The 27,580-nt window shown below is 36.1% G+C and overlaps 1 protein-coding gene across 1 annotated transcript in view; it reads right to left on the minus strand.

Moving 5' to 3' along the window:
• ARHGAP15 (Rho GTPase activating protein 15) overlaps nt 1–27,580 on the minus strand; it is an 859,970-nt gene that overhangs the window by 698,402 nt on the left and 133,988 nt on the right. Inside the window, exons 4-5 of the mRNA XM_069066760.1 lie at nt 21,665–21,726; nt 12,981–13,068 (exon numbers count right to left, since the gene is read on the minus strand). Coding sequence (XP_068922861.1) covers nt 12,981–13,068; nt 21,665–21,726 — 150 coding nt within the window. The remainder of the gene's footprint in view (nt 1–12,980; nt 13,069–21,664; nt 21,727–27,580) is intronic.

A 27,580-nucleotide genomic window follows, 5' to 3' on the forward strand; every position in this document is an offset into this window, starting at 1 on the left:
CTCCAGAAACATCAAGCTACATGGTCCTAGTCACTCAGCTAGTAGGCAACAGAAGCAGAATTGGAAGCTAGATATCCCCTGACTCCAAGTCAGCACTATTTTCACTATGTGTCTCTCATTACAGAGCTGTTAGCCACTTGTTCAGTCAGAGCAGTATCGAAGCAAAGGTCAAAATAAAAAAACACACCAGAAGAAAGGGTGATGAAAAGAAGCTCTCACATGCAATTGTATCATCTCTCACCTGTACTACTTAAACAATAAATTACAAATGGGCAAAAGTAAAGAGACGACAAAATAATTTCTATAATGAATGTCCCAGAAATGGCCGCATTTAGTAAGGAGTACTTATGAAAAGACATGAAAACCAAAGGCAACACATCCCTTGTTTGGAATATAATGTCAATGTCACTTACAAAACACTATGGAGAATGACAGAGTATTGAAAGTAAGCAAATTGTACAATTATGATACAAAAACCTCAGAGATATAATAAATTCTGCCCATAAAACAAATAAAGAAATAAATACTTTACAGTGACAGAATACATAAATAGGAGAGCAATCCTCATATTATTCTGGTAGGAATTTACTGGAAGATTGAGCTAATTTTAGGCTTCCATAACCACAGAAGGCTATAAAGAATTTGGAGAGATTTCAGAGAATAACTGCAGAGATGGTGAGAGTGCTGTTGTTTTGTAAGCCATACAAGGAAACGTTAAGACATGTAGTGTTCTTAGTCCTATAGAAAAGAAGGCTGAGGGGTGACTTAAAAAATAGTTTGCAAGCATAATATACTTTTGCATAGAAGAGGGTGACCAGCAGTTCATCTCCACTAAAGTTTTAATAAAATGCTGTAGGTCTAAACAACAATATTGGAAACTCAGGTTAATAACAACATAGAAAACTGAAGACTTGAAATTATGAGTAATTAAACTCTGAAATGTATTTTTTAGAAAACTTGGGAGGTCTTTGTTGGGATGTTATTTAACACTATCTTCTGAAAAATGGAAATAATAACTTAGTATGAATTTATTTGAATTAAACCCCAAATACCTTAATGGCATTTAGTCAGTCAATAAGTATTTCTTAAGTGTGCCTTGCACTAAGTGCAGGGAATACCAAATGAAATAGGAAGAAAGACAGTGTCTGCCTTCAAGGAGTTTACATTCTAATGAGGAAGACAATAAAGAAAAGGGAGTTGAAAAGGGACATAATTGGGATTTGGGGAGAGGGGGAGGAGTGAGAGAAGGTACCTGGCACTTAGCATGGTAAAGAAAGTCAGGTTGATATGAGGCAGCAATGAAGTCTAGAGAGAAATGAAGACATTTTTGGCCTGGGCCTCAGAATTTCTAGGAGGAACCAACCAATAAGCAGATGAAACCTAGGTTCAGAAAGTACTTTCATCATGAGAAATTCAAAGAAGAACTTACTAATAAATTCTTATAAAACATCAAATTAGTGTGTATGTGTGTGTGTGTGTGTGTGTGCTTGTGTTGCCTTGTTGGGACTGGAGAGGTCTAAGTCTTTAATTCCTTCAGATTGTGCAATTACCAGTAAGGAAATTCCTACTACTCATTAATTTTAGAGGACTGCTTATGCCATTAACAAATTGGGGGCAGTTAGGTGGTATAGTGGATAGGGGAACTGGACTGGAGTCAGGACAGGAAGACCTGAGTTCATTTCCAGTCTCAGACATTTACTAACTGTATAACCCTGGTCAAGTCATTTAATCTTTTTTTTTCCCTCCCTATATAAATGTTAACTATTGATGCTGATGCTGCTGCTGCTGCTGCTGCTGCTGATGATGATGATGATTTTCTGTTGTTATATGATTTGCTATAATGGTAATGGGAATTTGAAAATCTTCCCTACCCCTTAATAGGTCTAAGGGAATTTGAAGATCTTCCCAGACCCTTAATAGGCCGAATGTAATCTCATGGAGCCTGCAGTGGGAGGAGTTTTCTGAATGGGTGGAGCAGGAAAGGTGGAGCAGAGCCCAGAGAAAATTGGGAGTCATAGCAGTTAGAACAGAGGGAGGAGAGAAGATGCAGGTAAGGAGAGAGCTAGGTGTGTGAGTGTTTGCTTGTGGGAAGACTTTGGTATTGTGTTGCTCTCTGCAGTGTTATTGAGTATAGATTTCTTTGTTGCTAGGATGAATTTGGTTTTCTGGTGTTGAGATTTGGCTTTCCGGTGTCTGAATAAATTTTTTTGCTTCTGTGTTCTATATGGAGAGTCTGTTATATTTTGCCATTCAGAACCATGCTATTGAAGCTGTGAATATTGCCTTGGTGATACACATGCCCACAGCTACACAGTATTTCAGTGGTAAGACTTGAAACTCTGTTTACCTGACTCCCAGGGAGATTGCTATCCACCACATCACATTATGTCTCTTACAACTTTATTACCACTAGTTCATATTCGAGAAAGTCAGTGGAGATTTATTTCTGTCATTAAGAAATGTGAAACTTAAAATCACTTAAACATTTGATGGTTTTACTCCTACCAAAGTGATCATGGAGGAGGATAAAATCACCAAGTCTCATTGACTCAAAATGGTTTGGGCGACAGCTGTTGAAAGTGAGTTGTGCATATACATTGTACATGATATTTTGTACATTTTATCTAGATTTTGTTGCTGTTTTTGTTATAGTCATTAATATCAACATAGTTGTTATGCTATCTGTTGCTCTAATTTTGTTTTCACATTGTATTAATTTTTGTAAGGGTTTTTTTGTTTGCAATTCTTTATAATGTTTTTATTTGTTGTGGTCATATTAATCTTTTTTAAAAAGCCTTATACTCTTTGTCTTCATGTGGAAGGCCACTTACACATAAATTTTTAAAACATGAAGGCATAAGTGTATAATAGCTGTTTACACTCTGAAATTACTTTTATTATATGTCCAAATCCCATTGGATTGGTAGAGATGCAAAGTTATAGAAAAAGAAAAAGTATTTTTTTAACAATAGGTTTGATATCTTGGTGGTGGTTGGAGGGGCCAGCAGGTAGAAATACTCTGCTAATGTAAAACAAAACAAAACTCTGTTTTGGTAGAATCTCTATTACAAAATGGATGCTGATCCATGCCCTGAGTCAGTGTGTCCAGCACTCAGTCTCTTAGAATATGGATACAAAAAGCATTTTCATTCAGTAAGTAAACTTCCAGAAGGACCAATAACCTAATATTAAATACCCAAGAGCAAATACTTGCTCAGGAGAAAAAAATTGCTTTATTTCTAAAGTCATTTTTTAAGCATGCAAGCATATTATATCACATGACGAACTATAATTCAGTTGTATTACTTTGGCCAAAATGATAAACCTCAGAGAGTCAAGCTTTATAATGAAAATAGATCTCTGGGACAGCCTAAGGTGAAGTTTGCTTAGGGATAGTACACTATTATCCATTTATGTAGCATCATATCAATTTCATAGGTTTTCTGGTTATTAAAAGTCATGTAAGATGCAGTATTTATGGTGGTTAATGATCAGGTCTGGAGAAAATTATAAAAATCCATCTATACTGTATAATGCAGAGAACTAAGACCTCATTTGTATTTATATCAGTTGCTTGATTTAATTTTTGATTAGAAAGAGGTTTTTGTTAATAAAATACAGGAATACATTATCTCTCTCTCTCTGCCTTCCCTCCCTTTCCTCTTCCCCTTAGGTTTTACGTTATCATTTTGTCTAATTATTAGAAATGATGAGGCCATATGGTTGTGTAAACCACAAAAAGAGAGGGGGAAAGACTTTATATTTATAATTTAAAAAAACCCTTTCCCAGTGATAACTATACTCCTCCCCCCCACCCCGAGACAGGTCTTTTATATGAGCTTAGATGTGAAAAATAAGCTGTCTTTTAATGCCTGAATTTCCTTCAACAGGATGATGAATGAAGTTGGGTGATACATTTCCAGTTTCTCTTTTGAAGTCAGAAAGGTAAGAAGAAAGGTACTCTCTTTGCAAAGATAAAGAAAGATATTTTCGTTGCAAAGCTAAGACTTCCCATATTCACTTTGCCCACAATATTTAATAACTAATGAACAATTTTCTGATTAAAAATTATTTTGATCTTTTTGCTAAATCAGATCATTTTATACTCATAAATAAGTTCATTTTGCTATTAAAGTCATACTATACTGAATGAACATTGATTTCATTATATTATTTAAGTAATGCTTGAGTTCACTCTTCTTGGAAGTAAACAATATTTTAAAAAGTAAACAGATTATTTTAATGAGGCCTTTTATATTATTCCTTTCTAGTCTTCAAGGTTATGGAAAGATGAGTGGTTTCAAAGAGGAAACAGTGCATTAAATGTCTTGAAAAGTTTTGTTTCATTCAAAGTGGTATTGTTGACCTACTATTAGTTAAAGATTTTTGACTGTTGTATAAAATATAATTTTAAAAATACTTTTAACATATGTGGTTTATTCAGAACAGTATGAATGCTAAGGGACCTCTTTCTGGGGCAAGTTAAGTGCCTAATATATCTGTACCATTTCTAAAATTCTGTGGAATGTTATAGTGTAACTGACACTTGGCAGCCTTTGACATTTTAAATCACTTTCGTGTTCTGAATATTCTCTTCTCTCTAGGTTTTCATAGCACTGTTCTCTCACCTATTTCTCCTACCTAACATCTTCTAGTATCCGTGGCTGGACATTCACTTAGGTCATACTCACTAACCTTGGTGTCCCCTAAAGTTGTTTTGGTCCCTTTTTTTCTCCCTTCATGCTATCTCACTTGGGGAAATTACATCAGCTCCCAAGGTTTCAATGATCTGAATTAAGATGTTCTCAAGGCCTGTATCTCTGGTTCTTCTCTCTCCTAAGCTCTGGTTCTGTATCCCAACTTGTACATGAGACAGCTCAAGGTCTCAAGTGTCTCAAATTCAACAAATCCAAAATTAAAACTCAATCTCCACTCCTCCCTCACACACACATAGAACTCTATCATATTCCAAACTCCCCTATTACTACTGATGGCATTTTCATTGTCACTGTTTTCTAGGCTTCCAACCTTGGTGTCATCCTTGATTCACTCTTCACAGAGTCATCTTATCGTATAGTATACATGGTGACCATATCTCAGCAAACCATTTGGGCAGATAGGCTAAACTAGGGGTAAGGAACCTGTGACCTCAAGGTCACATGTGGCCCTCTAGTTCCTCAAGTGCTCTATCCACTGAGCCATCTAGACTGAAACTTATAGCAAATGTTAATCTCTCTCCATAGTCACATCCTCACTTTCCATATGAAGTTCTCAAAAGATAACCCACAGAAAAGCTCAAGCATCTGTGCATGACACAGGTATCACAACAAAGCAATTGATGCATAGAGAAAGATCTAATTTTTCACGTATTGCCAGATTCTTTCAGTTCACCCTCCAATCCCTTGCTTAATCCATACCTATTGGTTGTGCTTACCTTCCTCGATCCTGCTGCTTCTTCCCATACTCTCCTAATCTCTTTCAAGAATAGTCCTACTCCTTGCCCTATTGGGGCAACTTTTTACTATATCTTTCCATTTGGTTCTACTCATGGTGTTTTCTACTAAGAAGTAGAATGACACAATGGATCTGGGTTTGAAAACCACCTCTTCACTTACTATGTGACCTTAGGCATGTCATTTTCCATCTCTGTACCTCAGTGTCCTTAACTATAAAATTAAGGGGTAAAACAATGGCTATTAAGGTTCCTTCCAGCTCTATAGTTACAATCCTATTTTTGAGCAAACTTCCCTAAATCATCAACCTTTTGCACAAGCACTTCCCTCACCTCCTCGAATGAACTGAAAACTGGGTTTCCTCTTTGCTAAATTTGCTTTCTTCCACTACTTCAATTAACTGGAAAGCAAGACAGAGAATGCTCATTCCTATTCCACCATACCTCAATAGTATCTCTTCCTTTGAAGTATATACTGCTTACTGTTTAAGCTCAACAATCAATCAGTCAACAAGCATTTAATACTAAGTACTTACTATGTGCCAAACACTGTGCTCAGTACTGAGGGCACAAATCCAAGTAAAAGGCAGTCTCTATCCTTAAGGAGCTTATGTCCTACTAAGGGAAGACAACACATAAAAGAGGACCTGAAAATAGAAAGAGAGTGAGGGGATGGTGGCTAAGTCCAGAGAATGAAGGATGGCTGGCCCTTCCCCAAAATGGAGGTTCCAAGAAGAACCCACCAATAGGAGAAGGGGCCTGAAAGACTGGAGTCAGGAGGCAGCTGAGGTACAGTGGCATAGTCCTAACTATGAATGTTTATTGGTTTGAGGATTTTCTGCAAAATGGAGGTATCAGGAAGAATTCACCAATGGGAGAAGGAGGCTGCAGAGTCAAGAGGCAAAGGAGGCCCGATGACTAATTCAGCTCTATCATCTACCAACTTCCAAGATAATGCAGCACTTGACTCACAGTCCTTTTCTCTATCTTTTCCTTGTCATCATCCTTTATGACGTCAACATTTGCTTGAGTTACTAATGCCAACACATAGAGCTCCCATCTCTTTGCCCTCCTCAGCTTCAATGATTATACTGCACCACACTGTCCAACCTCAGGCATTTCTGTCCATGAAAAGGGGAATCAATCCAACAGTAAATGTACTGAAACATCTTAGCTTCTCCCTAGCTCTTTCATTCTCAGCAAATCTCATCTTCTACTTTAGAGGGAGTCCTCATTCAACAATTACTCTTTCAACTTTTTTTTTATTTTCCACTTACAAAATTGCCTTCCTGAATTTTCTTCCTGTTTCTAAGTTTGTCTTTTTCTCTACCAAGCTTAATATACTTCCTATAAGGTGTTTTTAATTCTACTCACACCTGCAAACTATAGCCCCTCATTCTGTTAGTCATTTCTTCTTAAAAAATGCTGGTCAACAATCTTTAAAAATAAATAATTTTGGGGGCAGCTAGGTGGTGCAGTGAATAGAGCACTGGCCCTGGAATCAGGAGGACCCGAGTTCAAATCTGGCCTCAGACACTTAACACAAAAACTAGTTGTGTGACCTTGGGCAATTCACTTAACCCCAATTGCCCTCCAAAAAGAAAAAAAAATTTGAAATGAATTTATTTATATATTTTACTTTGACAGAATATCCAAACAATCTCGTTGACACAGTATATTCTCAAAGAAAACATTTTATTATTAATAGACAGCATCACAAGATCACATAGAGCTGAAGGTGAACAAGGTATCCTATAACCCACTTATTTTGCAGAAAACAGGTGCAAAGAAGTAAAATGACTTGCCCAAAGTTATACAGGCTATAAGTGTAAGTTCCTCTGACTACTGTATTCAAACATTATTTTCACTCAGGCATTCTGGGCTGTGTCCTTTAACTTTGGCAATGAAGTACGATTTTATTTGACCCAAGTTTTATTATTTCTCTAAATATTATTGTCATTTTGTATGCTGGTCTTTTGACTCTGCTCCCATTATTTTGCATTACTTTATACAAGGTTAGCTATATTTTCCTTAATTCTTCATAATTTTCATTGTGGTAGAGTAATATTCAGATACACACATATATGTATAGATATATTTATCTCTCTCTTTCTCTCTCTCTCTATATATATATCTCATGATATATTCATCCTTGCCTCAATTGTTAAGCACACATATTGTTTCTAGCATTTTCTCATTATAAATGATGCTGCTATGAACAGATTTTCTATGTTAAGGTTTTTTTTTTCTGTCAATAACATCCTTGGAATATAGTCCCAGTAGTAGAATCTTTGGGTTAAAGGTTATGAACAGTTTGATAACCTTCTTCAATAATTCATATTGTTTTCCTGGTGAAACCAATTCACAACTCTGCTAGCAGTGATTTAAAGCACCTGTCTTCCCAAAATCACTTCAAAAATGAGTTTTCTCAGCTTTTAGGACCTTTGCTAGCCAGATAGCTGTTAGTTGGTACACTAGGGTTCTTTTCATTTATATTTGCTCATTATTAATTATCTTAAATATTTTAGGTAATTATAATGTTTCTTTATTGTTTTGAAAATTATTGGTGACCACTTCTGGGAATGGTATTTAATATTATTTATTTATGACAATTTCCTATAGATGTTGTATATCAGCATTTTGTTAGAGATATTTACAATACAATAGTTTTCTCTACTCTTACTCTGACTAAATTTGTTTTACTTTTGTAGAAGCTTTTAAATTTCATATAATTAAAATTATTGTTATCCTCTGTCATTTATCTATTTATGAATTTATCCCATTCATAATTATGAAGTATGTTAACATCTATTCTATAAATTTTTATGGTCTGATTTTTTTTATACTTGGATGATCTATCCATATAGAATTTATACCTATTCACTTTTTCAGACTAATTTCTGCTTTTCCCAGTGGTGTTTATTGAAAAAGGATTCCCTTTCCTAATATGTACCTGACATGAGAGAGTGCTAGTATTAGGCTCACCTCTAGCAGATTTTAAAGAAGGCACATATAATTGTCATTATCCTCTCAGTTACCAATTTTTTTAAATTAATCATATCAGATTTTTTCCCCCACCTCTTGATTATATCTTCCTAAGGGCAGCTGGTGGTACAGTAGATAGAACCCTAGACCTGGAGTCAGGAAGATCAGCCTCAGACAATTACTAGCTATGTGACTCTGGGCAAGTCACTTAACCTCTGTTTGCCTCAGTTTCCTCAACTGTAAAATGAAGATAATAATGGCACCTACCTCACAGTATTGTTGTGAAGATCAAATGAGACAATATTTCTAAAAAGAATACTTAGTACAGTGCTTGACACACAGTCAGAACTACATAAATGCTTATTCTCTTCCCCTTTCCCATTCCTTAGATGCATTGAGGCACTCAGTACATATTTTCTCAATGAAAGAAGAGTCTAATTTTGTCGTCATTTCCCATTTGTATAATGCAATTTTATTTATCTGAAAATTATTTAAGTTAGAATGCAGCAAAAGAAAGTGAATTTAAGATGATAGGGAAATCAACACTACCCATTATGTAACTTTCAAAAGATAGATAGATTCTGAAATGCTTCATCATCTATAAATTGATGGGACTAGACTTGTTCATCTCTAAGATGCTTTTTAGCTCTAAAGCCAGTCATCCTGTGCTCTTATTACATTATTCACCTCTGAGACAGAATCTGTTAAATTCTCCTTCATATTCAATTTAAATAGATTTCAGCTTTATAAAATATTTAAGCAACTGGGATACCTGAATGGAGTGATTTGTTCTTACATTCAGACTCTAGCCCCAAAGTTATGGCTCTTGGCACATTTAGCGGCTAGACATCCTGAAGTATGAAGTTTAAAAATGAAAACATAACCAGAAATTCAGATTTGTTGGTTGTCTTGGTATATTTTGATACTAGTGGAAACATCTGTATATCTCTCAATGTGGATGGACTGGTGAGTTCTCTGTAAATCATTCTCACAATCAAAAAACATTTATTAAGCACCAGCTATGTGCCTGGCATTGGGATAAATCCTAAAGATACAAAAAGAGACAAAAGACAATCTTGTCCTCTAGGATCTTACATTCTAATGGGGGAGAGATATGCAAAGTAAGCTATGTATAACATAAAATAATTAAAAGAAAAAGCACTGGAATTAAGAGGGATTAGGGAAGGTTTCCTGTAGAAGATGAGATTTTAATTAAATTTAAATTTAATTTAATTAATAAGAAGCCAGAGAGGTCAGTAGTCAGAGGGGAGGAGGGAGAGTATCCCAGGCATGAGGAACAATCTAAGAAAATGCCTAGAGCCTAGAGATGGAATGTCTTATTCCTGGAACAGCCAGGAGGCTAGTGTCTCTTGATCTAGTCTTATATTTGGGGATGTAAGTTGTAAGAAGACTGAAATTCTAGGACTGAAACTTAGTACTTTATACATCTGGGCAAGTCAGTGGATTTTTCTTACCCAAGTTTCATCATTTGTAAAGTAGGGGAGGGAGTATTAAATAAAATGCCCTCTAAAGCTTATTCCAACTCAAAATCTGTAGTCCTTTGTGCATGGTATTATCTATATTAGTCATTGGAAATACAAAGATTAAAAGCAGCACCAGTCCTCAAGGACTTGCCAATTCCATTGGGAAGATATGACATGTACAAAAATAAGTAAATAGCAGCTAATTCAAGGAGGAAAAGAACTCTCTTACTGCTAAGGGAGAAGAAATGGCTTCCTGTAGGAAGAACACTTAAGCTGAGCCTATAAGGAAACCAGGAATACTGAGAGGCAAGTTAAAGTGTGTTTCTGACAAAAGCAGGAGGATGAGAGGTTAAGTGTTGGGTTTGGCGAACAGCTGTTATTAGGTGAGTTTAGTTGGAACGCAAAGTGCAACAGGGTGGGTGGGGATATAACATAGGTCTAAAAAGCTAGGAGGGAGTTGGATTGTGAATGACTTTAAAATGTTGCATTGAAGAGTTTAAATTTTATATGAGGAAAAAGACTATTAAGGACCCTAAGCTTAGCACAGCACATGAATGTATATTTTCTATTGAGGAGGGTTTCTGGTGGTAATTTTCTTGGATTGCTATCCATTAGCTTATTTTCTCTGCTTTGAATACCTAGATTAGCTCAATTTACACCAAGTATTCAAGTACCTGAATTACCAAAATGGGTTGAACCAAGCCATTTGGTAAATCTGAGCATGTGCATATTACATTTTTCAACCCATTTCTATCATTAGTCATGAACAGTTTCATGTGACTTTTGGATGAAAGGGAGGAATTCCTCCCCAACCCGAATACAATAAAACACACTCCAGTATGTGTTAAGTGGATAAGAACAAAAATCCGAAAGTTTATGATGAAACTCTTTCAAAATAAACCACATTATCTTTGATCAACGCTTGGCAATCAGCATATCTTCTCTCTGAGAATGAGACTGGTCAATGTTGTTGATTCCACTAAGGCTCTGATACTTAGAATCAAATCCAAGAAACCAACTAGTAAGACAATTCAGGCTGTATAAACAAGAGCTCTTAACTCTCATCTCTATTACCAAAGATCACATTTAGTTCCTGCCCTGAATTCCCTTTGAAGACAATGAGTGCCTGGGAAAAAAATAAGGGCACTGAAAACTGAGCCAGGAGTACTCTGGTAGTACTGCCAAGATATGTTTACCAATTTCTTCTTTCTTCTTCTAAAAGTCAAGGAGTTTGTGATTTTTGCAACAGTTCTGAAGACCCAATTACCTTTAAACTGAAGAAACCTAATTAGTGAGCTGGGTTTTTAAATATTCAATATAACTTTAAATGGAGTTTCCTCCCACCTGGATAAAATTAAGCAGTTGATAAGTGCATCTCCTGGTAAGAGATTTAAGGGGGGGAGAAACTAAACTAAACCAAATGCTTTAATTTGGAACCTAATCTATCCCATTATCCCAGCACATTCATATAAACTCAGCTCCAACAGTATTCTTCTCACTCAGCAGGACAAAGATGATCTTCTCAGCAGCAAAGCTTGAGCAATGTAAACAATTGCCCTTCATTTCCTCACCTCCCCCCTCAGAATTCATCCAAAGGAAAAGCCAAGGGGATGGCTTTGGAATGGGAGGTTTTTGTTTTTGTTTTTTTTTTTACCTCCAGATTGCCCTTAAGGTTACTTCATTCCCTTAAAAGAGATTATTTGAAACTTATCCTGGCCAAAAAACACTGACACCAATTTCCGCAACATTCAAGAGTAGCTCACTACAAAAATTTCAAGTATATTTAATTTATTCATAATTAATTTCCTGATTGGACCAGATCAAAACTCTGAAACCAGCTGGCCACTTGGGGATAAAGGGCTATTGCAATTATCAGAATATACCAAATGCCACCTTTTGTTCTTCCTCCAATCTCCTCCTTTAATGAATGTCCCTTAGTGAATGATTTTGTGTTTCCCATTTAAAGAGGATTACATAGGAAACATGACTCATGGCTGGAGAGCAGAGAACTCTCCAGCATTTCATTACCTGCCAAGTATATACTACATTATTGTTTTTGACTCCTGCCAGGCATTCACCTTTTCCAGCTACACATCACTTCAACAAGGTATGGCAGGTTAGCTCAGCCTTGGGAGCCATTCACAATCACATTCTGTCAGATGTGTCCTTGGTCCTTCCGCAGTAGTGACTTCTATTGTGTTTGGGACACAGTGGAGGAGTTTGCTGGCCACAGCATTCCTATGATAGCACTGAAGGGCTATATGCCAGTGCCGTTTGTGTTCTGACTGTCAAATTCCTAGACAAACATCTGCAGCCTCTCCTGAAGGTACAATACTGAGGTACTACAAATTTCACTTTTTAGTAGCTATTGGATACAAGAATTGTATTAGTTGCATTAGATGGAGTCATAAACATTTTTCAGTGAGGTCAGCTGGATATGGTGGGTGTCACAGTTAGACTAAGATAAAAAATCACTTTGCTAACTTACAGTGTTTCCCCACTGGTATACCCTATATTAAGGTGCCATTTATAAACAGTTGATTATTATTTATTAATGTGTGAAGCGCTTTATTGCATGCTGGATAACAACTTAAATTCATGTATTAAAGATGCACATATATGGTTTAATACGATTTACGTCTCATAATATTCTTTACAACAGCTTCCCATAGCCACATCCATTAAGCATTTATTACTAATGCATTTTATAACATACTTTATAATACATTATTTGAGCAAGTAGGTGCATTTAGTGATCATTTCATAAATAAGAATAAAGCATTTATAAATGGCACCTCAATTTAAAGTGTTACCTTCACATTACTAGAGAGCCACTCACCATTCATCTCGATTTGCAATTATTCTCCAAATGCACCACTTAATAAAACAGACACTAAGTTCCATTCCCTCTTCATCTGATTAAAAGTTTATTGAGTCATTTCCTGAATCTACTTTCAGATGTTAGAGGCTTGAAGGCATGGAGAGATTTTTGATGATACCAAACTTATATTTAATAATATTTCTGAAAAGATGAGAGCAGTCAAGAGATAACTACTTACCAGATTAGAAAGAGCTTGTTGCTTAGATTCTTTGTAGAATTCTATTTTCCGATTAGAAAGGACAATCCAGGAAGTAGACCAGTTTTTCCTTTAAAAAAATACAAGCAAAACAAGTTTATGAATTGAAGAAGTCATATCATAATTTGCCTCTATGTATTTTAGGTACTGGGTACAAATCTTTAAAGGAAAAATTTAACCAGTTCTTGAAGATGTTGTCTATTAAGTGTTGATCAGTGTATATTCGAAGACCACACTGGTAACAGGAAAAATATTCTGTAATAATAAACACTTGTGTGCTACCTACTCTCTGAAGCTTTCTCTTCCCTTCTGGGTGAAAGGAACTTTTCCCTCCTCAATCTTCCATAGTACTTTGCACTTTTTATAGCACTTCGGCCAGATCTCTCTTTTGTCCTTTATCTAACTCTTCCTTGTATCGCAGTTATTGGTCTGAGTGTCTTTGCCACTCACTATCTAGTAAGTACTTTGAAATCACATAGTTTTTGTTGAATGAATGAATAAGTGCATTCTTTCCTAGGGATATTTTTCTCTAAACTAGAAGGTCATGGATAAGTTTAATTATTGAATCTTCCTAAAATCTTGACTTGCTACTAGACATAACACTTTTGTAAATGAGAAAGAAAAGAAAATAGCATAAACAAGGTCTTACACTAAGGCAATGCTAAAATAGAAACATAAGCCAAGAGATCTCACCTCTACTATTAAGTCTGCTCATTGGATAAGCATTATTCACACTATAGGTCAGAATACAAACAGGAGACATTTTTAATAAAATGTTTTAATTGTGGTAAAAGTAAAGTTTTAAGGTCAGACACGCTAGAGAGTACAGTGAGTTCCACTCAAGAAGGCATATAGTGATAAGAAACAATGTCTCTCTAACCAATCAACAACCTTAAATTATAAAAGGAGATGATTCCCAAAGGATAGCCAATCAATCTTGCCTCTTAATTTGGAAACCAAGGATGATTTTATTCTTATGATTCATGGAATGAATCCTAAAAGAAGGAGAAAATGTCATAACCTTTTCATTCAACATTTCTCCCTTCTCCTCCTCAGTCCTTTGTAAGATGAGGGAACTGAGGCCAACAGAGGTTATGTAGCTTCCAAATGTCAAATATTCAGTTCACGTCAGAGTCAGAATGAGAGATGAGGTAAATTAGTTCCTAACCCAATGCTCTTCCCAATACCTCATTTTTTTTTCTATTTTAGGATCATAAAGTGGAAGGAAAGGTTCAATTCACACAAAGAGCAAAGAAGTCTTTGGAAATTTTTTAAGGAGACTCACAGGAAAACCTACAAAATATATTTTTAATTAAGTTTTACAACATTGTATATTCCATTCCCTCTTTTTCATTTGAACTTATTGACCTGATTGAAGGCATACTGGTTCAATAAAGGTACTCTTTTCAAAAGGAAATTTGCTTTTGAATTTTTCAAACTGTAAAATTGGGTTAAACATTCAAGAAATATCTGTATCTTGGGCATTTATTTCACAACATTTATATGAACTACATGATCTTTGATCCACTTGAAGTCAATTTTTTTTTCTGCCTCCAGATTTCTGGACATAAAATTATGCTCTTCCTGCATTAAAACTTTAACTGAGTGCGCCATATGTGCCCTCTAGGTTGCAGGTTTCTCCACCCGTCTATCTAACCTATCTCAGAAGTGGGAGACCTTTAATCTTACCAAAGCTAACCACTTTACCTGTATTCTTAAATTTACTCTCACCTCTCTCCTCAAAGATCTTACTCTTTCTTTCATTCCCTCTCATTCAATTAAATTTAATAAATATTTGTCTCACATACCTATTATGTGCCCTGGGCATACAAATAAGAAAAAGAAACAATCCTTGCCCTCAAAGAGCTCACAATCTAATGGGGGAAGATAACACAGAAAAGGACACTGAAAAGGTTTGGGGATGAGTAGAAGAGGGGCGCAAAGGGTGGGGGGAGGGGAGACATGTTGTTCTGTGGAGTGGAAGTCAAGCAGAGTTGCTTATGGAGAATAGAGTTACTAGGACAGTTGTGAGTCCTCTATTAAGGGAGAATTAGGGGTTTAGTACTCCAATCTCCGGCCCTCCAATTAGAGAGGAGGGACAACTGAGGGTGAGTTGAGAAGGTATAGAGTATACAAATCTTTCCATACATCTTTAATCTGTCCTTCTCCCTAGGACTTGTCCTACAAATATGTTCAGATTTTTTTGAAATTCTTCAAAAAAACAAAACAAAAACAAAAACAAAAAACGAACCTTCTCCTTTCCTCTGCTTCTCCTTTAAGCATACGACCTTTTCTCTTTTTTACCCCTTCACTGATACACCTCTAGAATGAATACTCCACTTGCTTCTTCTTCTCATTCCCCATTCACTCCTTCCTTTAGTTTTCACAATATGACTTCTTCTCTCACTGCTCTATTTAAACATTTCTTTCCAAGATCAATTATAAACTTTCCCCCTCTAAAATCAATGTTATTTTTCTGGTTTCATTTTCTTTATTTTATATATATATATATATATATATTATATATACTATATCTATATGCATATCTATCTGTAATATTTGGTGATCATCTCTCCTTACAATGTCTTCTCTCTTGGTTGCTGTGACACTGTACTGTTGAGGTTCATCTCCTAACTCTTTGACCAATTCTTCTCAGTCTTCTTGAGTCTCCCTCTACCTATGACTTAAATGTGAGTGTCCCCAAGGTTCATCCTTTGGCTCTCTTCTCATCCATTTTATTTATTATAATGATCTCATCTACTCTTGTGACTTCTGCCTCTGTCTGACATTTGAATCTCTTTACAACTTGGTCTTCCTACATGTTCAGTTTTCTTTTACTCCCTTCTGAGCCTGGCACATGGTAGAGGCTTAATAAATGTTTGTTGGTTGATATAGTTGACACTCCAATCTCTAGCTTAATCTTCAACTCCCCATAACTATAGATCTCTATTTCCAATTGTTTGTTGGATATCCCCACTTCAATAAATCACTGATTTCTCAAACAACATCCAGAACAAAATCAACTAGCTTTTCCATAAGAGCTTCCTCTGACCCAAACAACTTCATTTTTGTTGAAGGTACATCACTACTATTCTCTTTGTAAAATGGGTTCAAAAGAAGAGAATGTTTTTGACTGCCCTCTCCATCCAAATGTCTGCCAAGTCCTGCCTGATCCTCTTCTGAAAAATCATTTCAATCCATCACTTTATTTCTATTTCCACCACATACACACCCACCCACCCCAGTTCATACCCTCATTGTCTCTTGTATGCACTCCTATAATAACAGAGGATCTTCCTACCTCCCCTTCATCCTTTCTCCAATCTTTTTTCATATCCCTGCCAAGTCTTCCTAAGGCATGTCTCTGATCATGTCACTCCTCTATTACAAGGCTTCAATTCCTCTAGATTGTATTATCTGCTGGTCCCGGCATTTGAGGCCTCAGCCATTCTACTCCATGCTACCATCATGCCCCCTGTTCTAAGTGCTATGCTTCTAGTGATGTAGCCTAAAATCACCTGAATCTGTCTAAATACCTTCTGGGTAAAACTTTAGGTTTCATATGCCTTTTCTTCTTGCGGTAAGTCACAGTGGTCTATCCTGAGTTAATTTTTATCTTGACTTTTCAACACAGCTATTACCTTCCTATCCTCTAGCTCCACAATATATTTCCCACATGCCGTCAGTGTCTAAATGACCTTTTTGATCTATCAATTAGCAAGTTTTTCAGAGTGCCTTCTAGGTAGTAAGTACTGTACTAAGTTTAGTGATACATGCGAAGAAGCATTAAACATGGTCTCTTCTGTGAAGAAGCTGATTTGAATCATTTTCCTTTTTGAAGAAAGGTTACATTCTTAGCCTGGCCCAGGTATTCTGCAGTCCTAACCCTAAACCCAGTTAGGCTCATTGAATCATGGCTATCTAGAGTCAGGATTTCACTTGGAGAGAGGGCTTCATTATCATTTTTCTACTTCTATACTGCTGGGAATGTTCCCTGACATACCTCAAGTGGGCAAAGGTGAGATATGGGTGCTAATTGCTCTCTCTCTGAAACACACTCTCATACACACTGTATCAGGGAATCCATAACTTCAACAGTCAGGCCACTTCTCCGAAGCAGATTAAAGAGATATCTCCCATATCATAGTCAAATAAATAAGTGAAGTACTAGAGACTACTGTTCTTCCTACAATTCATAAAACTTCTCTGGACTAGGGAATGTTGGTTTTCACTCAAATTTGGTTTAAATATAACAATCATTAGGTTAAAAATAAAATCAGTTAACTGCAAATGGATAGAGAAGTAAGTCCTTACCAAGAAAATCACTACCAATCAGTTCATTGTTTGTGTGAGGTGGGAGGTTACTAAATCCAAAAGTAAATACTTACAAATGTCTTATAAAAACACACTAGAGCTGAACTGACACAGAAATTTAAAGGGAAGAAATCTATTTCTTACAAATAGCCTTATAGAAATTCTTTGCATTCTACAAAATGGACACCGGAGGGCAGCACATTATAACACCAACATTGATCACATTTGCTCTTCTAAAGGAAGCTGAATGGAAGATGGTCCTTAGAACACACTCATTAACTGTGCACCAGATCCTTTATATTTTTTCCTTGTTAAATAAATGAATATTTGATGAGCCCTTTTAGTTCTATCACTGTTAGTGACACCACCCACAACCACCTCTTCTTGTGTAAGGAATGGCAGCAACAAAATCCAAAACGTCATCAGGAGAAAAAATGATTTTATTTTGGATGTTCCTGAAGTTCACTTCCTTTTTGTTAACTGTCTCACTCAGGCTTTTTGCCTCTGATTCTCGTCATTCTTTTACAGTGATAGGAGGTGAAGCAATATTCTCTGAAAACTCTGTGAAAAGCATTTGGGCAATATTACGTTTCTTATCTCCTACCTAGATGAGTATATAGGTCTATGAATTTATCCCTTCGATGTGCTCCCAACTGCATTGGCATTTTATAATTCACTATCATTAAGCACCTCAATAAGAAATATTTTTGTAATATATATCTTCAGTATGGTATCTAATATGTAGAAATATCATAGAGATAGGTAGAACTCAGATGGTAGAAATTTTGATTAGGCATGGATTTGTAAACATAAATACAGAAAACCACTTTGTACAATTACTTTAAAAGATACCCCTTCTCCAAACTCTCTGAAGTATTTTCTGGCAATCCCTTCTTTAGTTCCTACTTTCTGAGCTACAAACAAGGAAACAGATGCCTTTGCCTACCCCTGCCCCAGTATTTCACCTTGAGGCTAACTCAATGAATTGTCATCCCCTGCCTCAAAACTCCAGATCTCACTGGCTCATTCCTGTAGTCTGTTCTACCTTCATTCTGTCTGCCTGGCCCCCACATAGTTGCCCTCTTTTCCTTCCTTCTACATCCCTGCTTTCCATCTTCCTCTGATGTTTTATCTTCTTTATGAGAATATAGGTTTCTTGAAAATTTTACTGTTTTACTTTATTATTTTTATATCCCTGGTGCTTAGCACAGTGTCTGACATATAATAAATGCTTATTAAGTGTTTTATCTGGCTAGTCAGTTTGTTATCTCTATGTGCATAAGTACATTATCTACCTATATCTTTATATGTATATGTTTAGATATCTATGTCCATATATATAGCTATATCTATACATGCACATGCATACACAAAGGTTTAATTGTTTTAGAAGAATTAAGTTAGATAGTGGACAAAGTGATAGAAACAAGGTAAATTCTTATAAATTTTATATCTACTTACCCTAGCCTTAAAGAGGGCAATTAAAAAAAAAAGAATAAATAAGTAGCTAGTAAATATGCATTATAGAAGTATTGTCATAGGAAGTGGGATAAAACTTATTCAACTTACCCTCCAGGGCCATAACTAGGAAAAATGAGTGAGTTTTCAGTGGCATTTTATTTTAATATAAAATTTCCTAACAATTAAGTTCAACCAAAATGGAAGGATCTCCTTGTGTGATAGTGAGGTCCTTGTCAGTCACATGCAGGTCTATATGCCACAGTTGCAGACAATATTTTTAAAAAATGAATATAAGTGAGTCTTAGGAAAGGTTGGACTAGCATGTGGGAGACCTAGGAAAGATTTGTCACAAAGAAAGTGGGATTTGAGCTGATTCTTGAAGGAAATAATGGATTCCAAATAGCAGCAGTGAGAAGAATATATATTCCAAGACAGGGGGATAGCCAATGCAAAAGCACAGAAATGGGAGATGGAGTGTTGTATGTAGAGGGCATTGAGTATAAGAAGACTAAAGGGAACATGTTGTAAAGAGATTTAAATATCAAAAAAAGAATTTGTATTGAATCTTAAAGGTAATAGGGAGCCCTTGGAGCTTACTGAGCCAAGGGTTGATGTGATTAGAAACTGTGCTTTAGTAATATCAAATTACCAGATAGTTGGAAAGATGGATAAGCAGGAGGACAGACTTGAAGTCTTTCATGATTTGCTCAGGGTCAGAAAGCCAGTATTTGACTTGAATCCAGTTCCACCTGATTCAGAGGGCACCTCTTTATCCACCATACATGTTTCTTCTGTATGAATATCACAGGGAATCAAATGTATTTCAATATATCAAATATTTAAGTTACTAACATTTACCTACCACTGTGCTGAGTATTGAGGGAGAGAAAAGGAGACACCATCTTTGCCCTTAGCAAACTTGGAATCTAGCTAACATGCATTATAACAATCCAATATGATAATGTATGTAAGTACATTAGAATTCTGAAGAAAGGAGAGATTAGTGTGGACCAGAATAATTGTGAAAGAGTCATGAAAGAGCTAATAATTCATCTAGATTCCAAAGAATAACTCAAATTTAGATACATAGAAATTAGGAGGAACCCACAAGGCCATCAGCTAATTCCAAACACTTCATTTTACAAATAAGGAAACTGAGGCTAGGAGAGGTTAAGTGAATTTCTCCAAAAACAAATCTAAATGACGGTAGCTATCACAACACTCTTAATCCTTCTCTTCTCCATTCAAACATTGTTGATTCCTTCAACCATTTTGAACCTTCTCTAGTTCAGCAATTTTATTTATAAAATATGATCCTCGGAAGTGAATGCAGTGCTATAGAAATGGCCTGACCAGAAAAGAGTATGGCAGGATTACTGCCTCCTTAATTCTGGACTCCCAACCTCTCCTAATGTAGTCTAAGCTTGAGCAAGCTATTTGGTGGTCTTACGATACTATTAGGTTATACTACTCTTGCATTTTGCTAATAAAGACCAAAGCTCTTCAGATTATCTTCTACACAGCCATCCCTCTCCACATCTTGTACTTGTCATATTGATTTTTTTGTTAAACTAGTGGTAAGAAGATGTATTTGTATCTATTAAAGGTCATCATTTTCGACTCACTCCAGAATTCTAAAATTTTGGGACAGGGACCAAAGTTAAGCTCATTGTTGTATTATTTGCAGGCTTATTCTCCATTTGTTTTAATTGGGGAAAATATTTACCTTTTTCCAATACTGTAGTATCTCTTATTCTCCATGATCTTTCAAAGGTCATTGACAGTGGCTCAAAAATTACATTTTTTCCAGTTTTTTCCGTACCAGAAAATGCAATTCTTCTGGATTTGATGACTCAAGTTCATGAAGAGAAATTAATGTCTTCCTCTCTCCCTACTTATCAACTTTCTATTAACCATTTTGGTTCTGTCCATTTCAACTGAAAAATCATTCTCAATATAGAAGAAACAGAAATAAAATTAGAGTTGGCTAGTCTTTTTTTTTCTCTGATTTCCAACATCAGGGTCCTATTTATCCCAAGAGATAATCCTTTTCTTTGTTTCATCTCTTCTGGGTTTTTTTTTCCATTATAACTTAAGCATCCTTTTGTAGGCTTTTCTCCCTACCTTCATTGAATTTAGAACTTCAGCAATCCTGAGACTATTCTTTCAGAGCTGTACAACACTTTTATGGTTTTGGTCTATTGTCAACTCTTACTATCCTCTTCTCCATACGTCTTTTAATGAAAATTTTGTGATGACACCCCTCTGCATCTACATATGTCTCTTCATAGAGCTTCAGTTTTTCCTCTTAATTCCAATTCTTTCTCTTCTTGCCTTCAGAATTTTATTCTTGAGAGTTTTCCATCCTATCTGGGCTGCCTATCCTTGAAGAATTTTAGTTCATTAGGTCCTACCTATCTTTCTTCTGAACCTTTTGAAATTTATTCTTCACAATTTATAAAATAGAGTAGCTTCTTTTTACCAACATTACCATTATGTCCACCCCAGCAACTAGGCCCTTTATATTGATGTGAATTGGATCCAAAGTTGCAGGAACCTTTGTTGGTTCTGCTATCAAAGCATGAAATAATCACTAAATGCAAACATTAATTCCCTAAACCATCAATTTTATAAACAAATGGAGAAAGGTTCTTATCTATTTAGACTGCAAGTTCTCAGCAGTCATGAAACACTCATTTGTATGTTTCCTGCAGCAGAACAAAATATAGTGAATAATGATGATGATAATCGTGATAGGTGAGTAGAAAATGACAGTAATCATTCAATACCTTACAATACCCAAACAATAGTAGTCACACACAGGTTTAATCATATGAATGAAGAGACCACATCAATTACATGACACACCAAATTAAAAGGTTCTTTAATACCTTAGTTTCTTCCCTCCATCTGCAATTTTAGCTTTTTGGAGATATCCTTCCTTTTCAACCATCTGCAAGAAAAATGCAACTGTTAACACATGGCAGACTCTTATGCATTATTAGTTTGAATGAACCTATTTCTTTCAAGAGTCTTTATCAGGAAGGAAGTCTCCTGTCATAGGACTTCATTAATAATGCACATATAGCTTATCACAAGTGCCTGTAAGGTCATATCCTTCCCAAGTAGTTAAATACACCAAGAGATGGATTGATAGATTTTGGAATGATTTGTGGGCTGTACCTTCATTTTTGTTTTATGTGAATGAACATTGAAGTCATTTGTTTGTATAATTGTTTCAAAATGATGAAATGAACCATAATACAATGCCTATCCTTCCCTCCTTTTCTACCTATCAGTGCTGGCATAAGACTCACTTTCTCTTTCCTTTCATCTACTCACTTACCATAGGAAGTGGCAGATTGACTGCATAATCATCTAAGAAACTCTTGAATTACTGATGATTAGCCAGAAATCCTGTTCCCTTTAGGTTTTGTTTATAATCACCCCTTTTGTTTTATGCTTTTTCATAACTGGATATTTCATTTCCTTCCTACTTGTGTCCATTTTATTCCACCATCACAGTGCCTTGAACATAGTAGTTAATAAATATGCATTTATGGACTAACCCTCTTCCAACTAAAAAAAAAATCTTTCCTCTCACTTCTAGAGATGGTATTTAGCTTTTCAGTACCTATTATTGCCCCCTTTTATACCATGAGATCCGTGGACATATTCAATAATTCTTTCTAATTTCTTTTTTTTTTAAAGCAATCGGGGTTAAGTAACTTGCTCAAGGTTACACGGCCAGTTATTTCTGGGTGTGGTACTAAGTATCTGAGCCAGGATTTGATCCCCAGGTCATCCCAACACTGGAGCCAGTGCTCTTAATCTCTGAGCCACTTGGGCGCCCCTAATTCTTTCTAATTTCTGACACCTTGGTGCTATTCACACAAAGTAAGCTTACCACATTAGTAGGGCAGGGCTAATGCAAAATTCTGAAATAGGTTTGATATGTTTCCTTACTTCAATCTGAGTTTCACTTCCCCCAGGGTGTGGTAGCAGGGTCTAGATCTTAGTGAGTTGCTATAATCCTTCCTAAGGTATTATTTGATTAAAAGATGAAAGTATTTACTATTTTAGATTATTTATATTTTTGTGGAAGATCAAAATAGAATACTGGACCCAAAGGACTGAATTTCAAATGAGAGGATTTCAAGCTCTTTAACAGGTACTGTTTTGCAATTCTTTTCCAGGATTGCCTGACTCTTTGTGACCCTTTTTGGAGTGTTCTTGTCAAAGATACTGGAGTCATTTGCCATTTCTTTCTCCAGCTAATTTTACAGAGGGAAAAACTGAGGCAAACAGAGATAAGTGACTTACCCAGGCTCACACATCTAGTAAGTAAGTGAGGTCAGATTTGAACTTAGCAAGATGAGTCTTCCTGACTCCAGGGCTGGTGCCACCTAGCTGCCCTATAGGTAGTGGTAGAGATCATTTAAAGACATTCTGGTTTGCAGTGGATTCTTGAAATCACAGTGGGTATTCTAAATACACACATGCCAAGAATCATTTATTAAATGCCTGAAATATACAAGGTATCATTCATACCTAGGGCAGCTAGGTGGTGCAGTAGATAGAGTGCTAGGACTAGCATCAGGAAGATCATTTACCTGGGTTCAAATTCGGCCTGGGCAAATCACTTAGCCCTGTTTGCCTCAGTTTCCTCATCTGAAAATTGATCCAGAGAAGGAAATGGCAAACCACTCCAGCATCTTTGCCAAGAAAATCCAAAAGGGGTCAAAGACTCAGATATGACTAAAAATGAATAAACAACAAAAATCATCCATACCGTGGGTAACTGGAATGAGGAGATGAAAAAATAATCTATGCTCTGAAGAAATGTATAGTACTGGGGTGGAAGGGAGGAGATTATATATAGATATAGATATATCACTATGATGCAAATTAGAAAACAACAAATTTATAAATATTTACTAAGCTATGTACTAGGCATTATGCTAAGAACTAGGGATGCACAAAAGGCAAAAGACAGTCCCTACCCTCAAAGAACTCACAATCAAATGGAGGAGACAATAAGGAAGAAAATATGTACAAACTATGCATAGAATACATGGGGTAGGATAAGGGAAGGAAGGTACAATTTAGGTGCATAATGGATGTTAGAAAGTCCTGAGAGATACAAAGAGACATCATTTCTGGTTGAGGAGATATAGGAAAGTTTCACGGTAGGTTCAAAACCTTGCTCTTTTACTCTTTGGGTGACTTTGGGAAAGTCACTTCACTTTTCTGGGCCATGTTCCCTCATCTGTGACATGATCTGAGATTGGATTAGACTATATATAAGGTGTTTTCTAATTGTAATTCCATGACCCTATCGAAATTACTTTTTCACTGGGTTTGAAGGATGAAAAGATTGTTAATAGGTGCGGATAGCAGGGCTGTGTGTTTTGGTCATGGGAGAAGGTATGTGCAAAGGCAGAAACATAAGGCAAGGCAGGACAAGGTCAAGGATTTCATTCAGTATGTGAATGAAAATATGCATGGAAAGGTAAGTTAGAGTCAGGCTTGTAAAAACCTCTGAATTATAGGCTAAAGGATTTTTATTTTACCTCAAAGACAAAGAAGGTATTTTGAGTGAGGATTTGAGCACGGTGAGCAGACCTATGCAGTAGGAAAATTACTTAGAAGTATGGAGGATGGATTTCAAAGGAAAGACATTGACATTGGGCAAACTGACTTAGGAGGTCATTATTAGAATAGCAGCCCAAGCAATAAGTAAGAAAATTTTAACAAGGGGTGACAATAGAATAAGAAAATCAGAAATGTACAGAAGAGACATGGGCTATTTATTTATAAGCCTAGTCCTAATGATAATAATTGTGATAGTTAAAAAACACTTTTTTTATACAAATGGAACTTACAGCAAATCAATAATGCAGATATTATTATGTAGTAATGCAGATATCTGAAAATTTTATTTTTGGATGAGGAAGTTGAGGCTTAGAATGGTTAAACAAGTTGCTTAAGATCACATAGATGGGAAACGGGAAAGCTATGATTGACCTGAACCCAGGTCTTCGGATCCCAATTCTAGTGTTTGTTTTTTCTATTATACCCTGCTGCTTTGCTAATATTGATGATAGTAAAGATGGTTTCATAAAATTAACATGGGGTCTTTCCATGCATTGATCTCACTTCCTTCATATATATAATTCCCACAAGTTCCAATAGCCATTTTTTTTTAAAATAAGCAATTGGGGTTAAGTAACTTGCTCAAGGTTACATGGCCAGGTGTTTCTGGGTGGGTGCTAAGTGTCTGAGCCCAGATTCGATCCCCAGGTCATCCCAACACTGGGGCCAGTGCTCTTACTCACTGTGATATCTGGCTGCCCCCCAATAGCCATTTTCTGTATTCTTTTAGAACTATAGACAGTCATATTGGGCCTGACATTTAGGAAGTCTTTTTTTCTCTATCTGTGATCAGTTTTATATATTTCCTCCGCTTTTCTTGTCCATGAACTTCTCCACCAATCCATCAAAAGATCATTCTGATCAATGTTTAACACTGTGGAGTCAGAGATTTCCCCTTTTGTTGGAGTGTGCACTGAGATGTGGTTCTAGGTAGTCACAGAAAACATTCACAAGTTCAATTAAGCATGGTTTCTGTTCAGAGAGAAGGTGAAGATTACCAAAACCTAGATTTATAGAGAAAAAAGGTACTAAAATGGACGTTACAAAAAATTACTGATCCTGTGTTGAAAGGAAACATCCATTTTTTCAAAAGCATTGACTGATGGAGAATGAGGGGAGCAGGAAATTAAGGTGGTTACAGTTACTTCTTTGGGAGGATATGAAATGAAATGCAACTCCTGTTGGGAGGGGTCATCATTGGCATGCATCAGTTGTGTCACTAAAGGTGCTCTCCTTGTTCAGTGGGGAGTTTAATTTATTCCACAGGACCCTGCTAGGGATTTCTCAGGACACCAAATATCGTAGAATCTCAGTGGTTGGTTTTCTCGAATTATTATACTCTAAGGATGTGATCACTTCCACCTGGTAAGCTAAATCAAATTCAGGACTCCAGGTTATTGGGTGTAGCTTCCAGAAATTGGTGTCATGCATCCTGACTGACTACATGACTATCCATCGCTGTTATTATACAGGTATAATATACCATAATATAGTCAGAGGCAATGTAAAATAGTGGATAGAGAGTTGGTCTTGAAGTCATAAAACCTGGATTTAATTTTCGTCTCTCCATACTAGCTGTGTGGCCCTGGGTGAAAGAACTTCTCAGTTCCCTAGGCAGCCCTCTAAGTTGGGAGTTCCTCTTTGGAAGCTCCTTACAGCAAAGGCATCACAGGTAATTTCAAAATATAACAATATTCACTTTTTAAATTACTTCTAATCCTGCTTCTAACCTAGAGCATAGTGGTTATACTTTGGGGCTCAATTTTATGTTTTCTTTTGTTAAAATTTGATTTTCTTCTGAATTTAAGAAATAAAACAAGCATTTTCATAATATAGTGGAATGAAAAAAAATGATTGCACAAGTAATTATAAATGTTATATAAAACTTGTTATTCTTTTTAAGATATGTAATAAAGTTATCATGTACCTTTTTTTCTTTCTCCCCCACCAAGAGGGCTACCATTAGATACAAATATGTATGTATGTATACGTATGTAAAATTAATTTTGTACTTTCAATTGTAGTAGGCCATATGTTAGTGGCAGAGCTCTAACTAGGACTCATGCAATTTCCCCCTAACCACATTACCTTGTTCATGGAATAGGGGAGGTTATAGGCAAAGGTTGATATCTTCACCAGCTCCTTCAGTTTCCATTCCACATAGGCACAAAATTGCAGTGTTGAAATAGATCTTAAATGTCCTATAGTCTAATACTAGATAGGGTCAACAATATGTCCAAGGTCACCCAGTTAATTACTGAAAGAGCTGGGCAAGAATCCATGACTTCTGATCACATAGGCCAATGATCTTCTTGCTATACTGTAGGGCCAAAAGATGGTCTCAAAAACCCAATTTGATACCAGTGGACAATTAACTTATATTAAGAAACAGGAGTATTTAGTTGGTTTCTAAATCAATGTTAATATACTATTTCTTCCAACTAGTTAATTCTGTTCTCTGTAACTATAACTAATATAACAATAATAAAAATGTGTGTGTGTGTGTAAACAGATGCCACAATCAAACAATTGGGCCAAAAATTAAATTTTAGCTAAAACCTAAGGAAAGAGAAAAAAAATCAGTAAATTGGCTTTCTACTTCCAAAAGCAATTGTTTGCTTATCTAACAAAGATAACGTGTCTTGATCACAGCACAAGATGTTTGTTAAAATGTCCCTAATTTCCTGAAGTGAAATGAAAGGCTCAGAATTCACTTCGTGAAATGCAAGTATATATTCTTACACTAAAGTGTTTACCAAAGCAGAAGTTAAATGAGTAATTATCTTTGGAAATAGAAAGCTGAAGAGAAGAAAAGTATGCATTTGTCAGATATTTTCCCATCCCATTAGATAAGCTCTTAGCCTCATCTCTACTAGTTGAAGTCTTGCCCATCCTTGTCCTGAAGACTTAGGGCAAATCCTAACACTATCTCTGATCTCCCAAAATAGAAATGATTTTTAGCTCCTTTGATCCCTCATTTTATTTTATGACTTTCATATACTTATGTCATATTTAACTTTTAGTTACTTAGTATTGCCTTATCACTCCTACTAACCCATAATCCCTTAAAAACAAGTTCGCTCTCTCCCTTCCTTCCTGCCTCCTTCTCTCTCTCTCTCTCTCTCTCTCTCTCTCTCTCTCTCTCTCTCTCT

This window comes from Petaurus breviceps, unplaced genomic scaffold (assembly GCF_028583685.1).
Source record: "Petaurus breviceps papuanus isolate PSGF00001 unplaced genomic scaffold, PetGlider_PUasm1.0 90723, whole genome shotgun sequence".
Taxonomy (NCBI): Eukaryota; Metazoa; Chordata; class Mammalia; order Diprotodontia; family Petauridae; genus Petaurus; species Petaurus breviceps.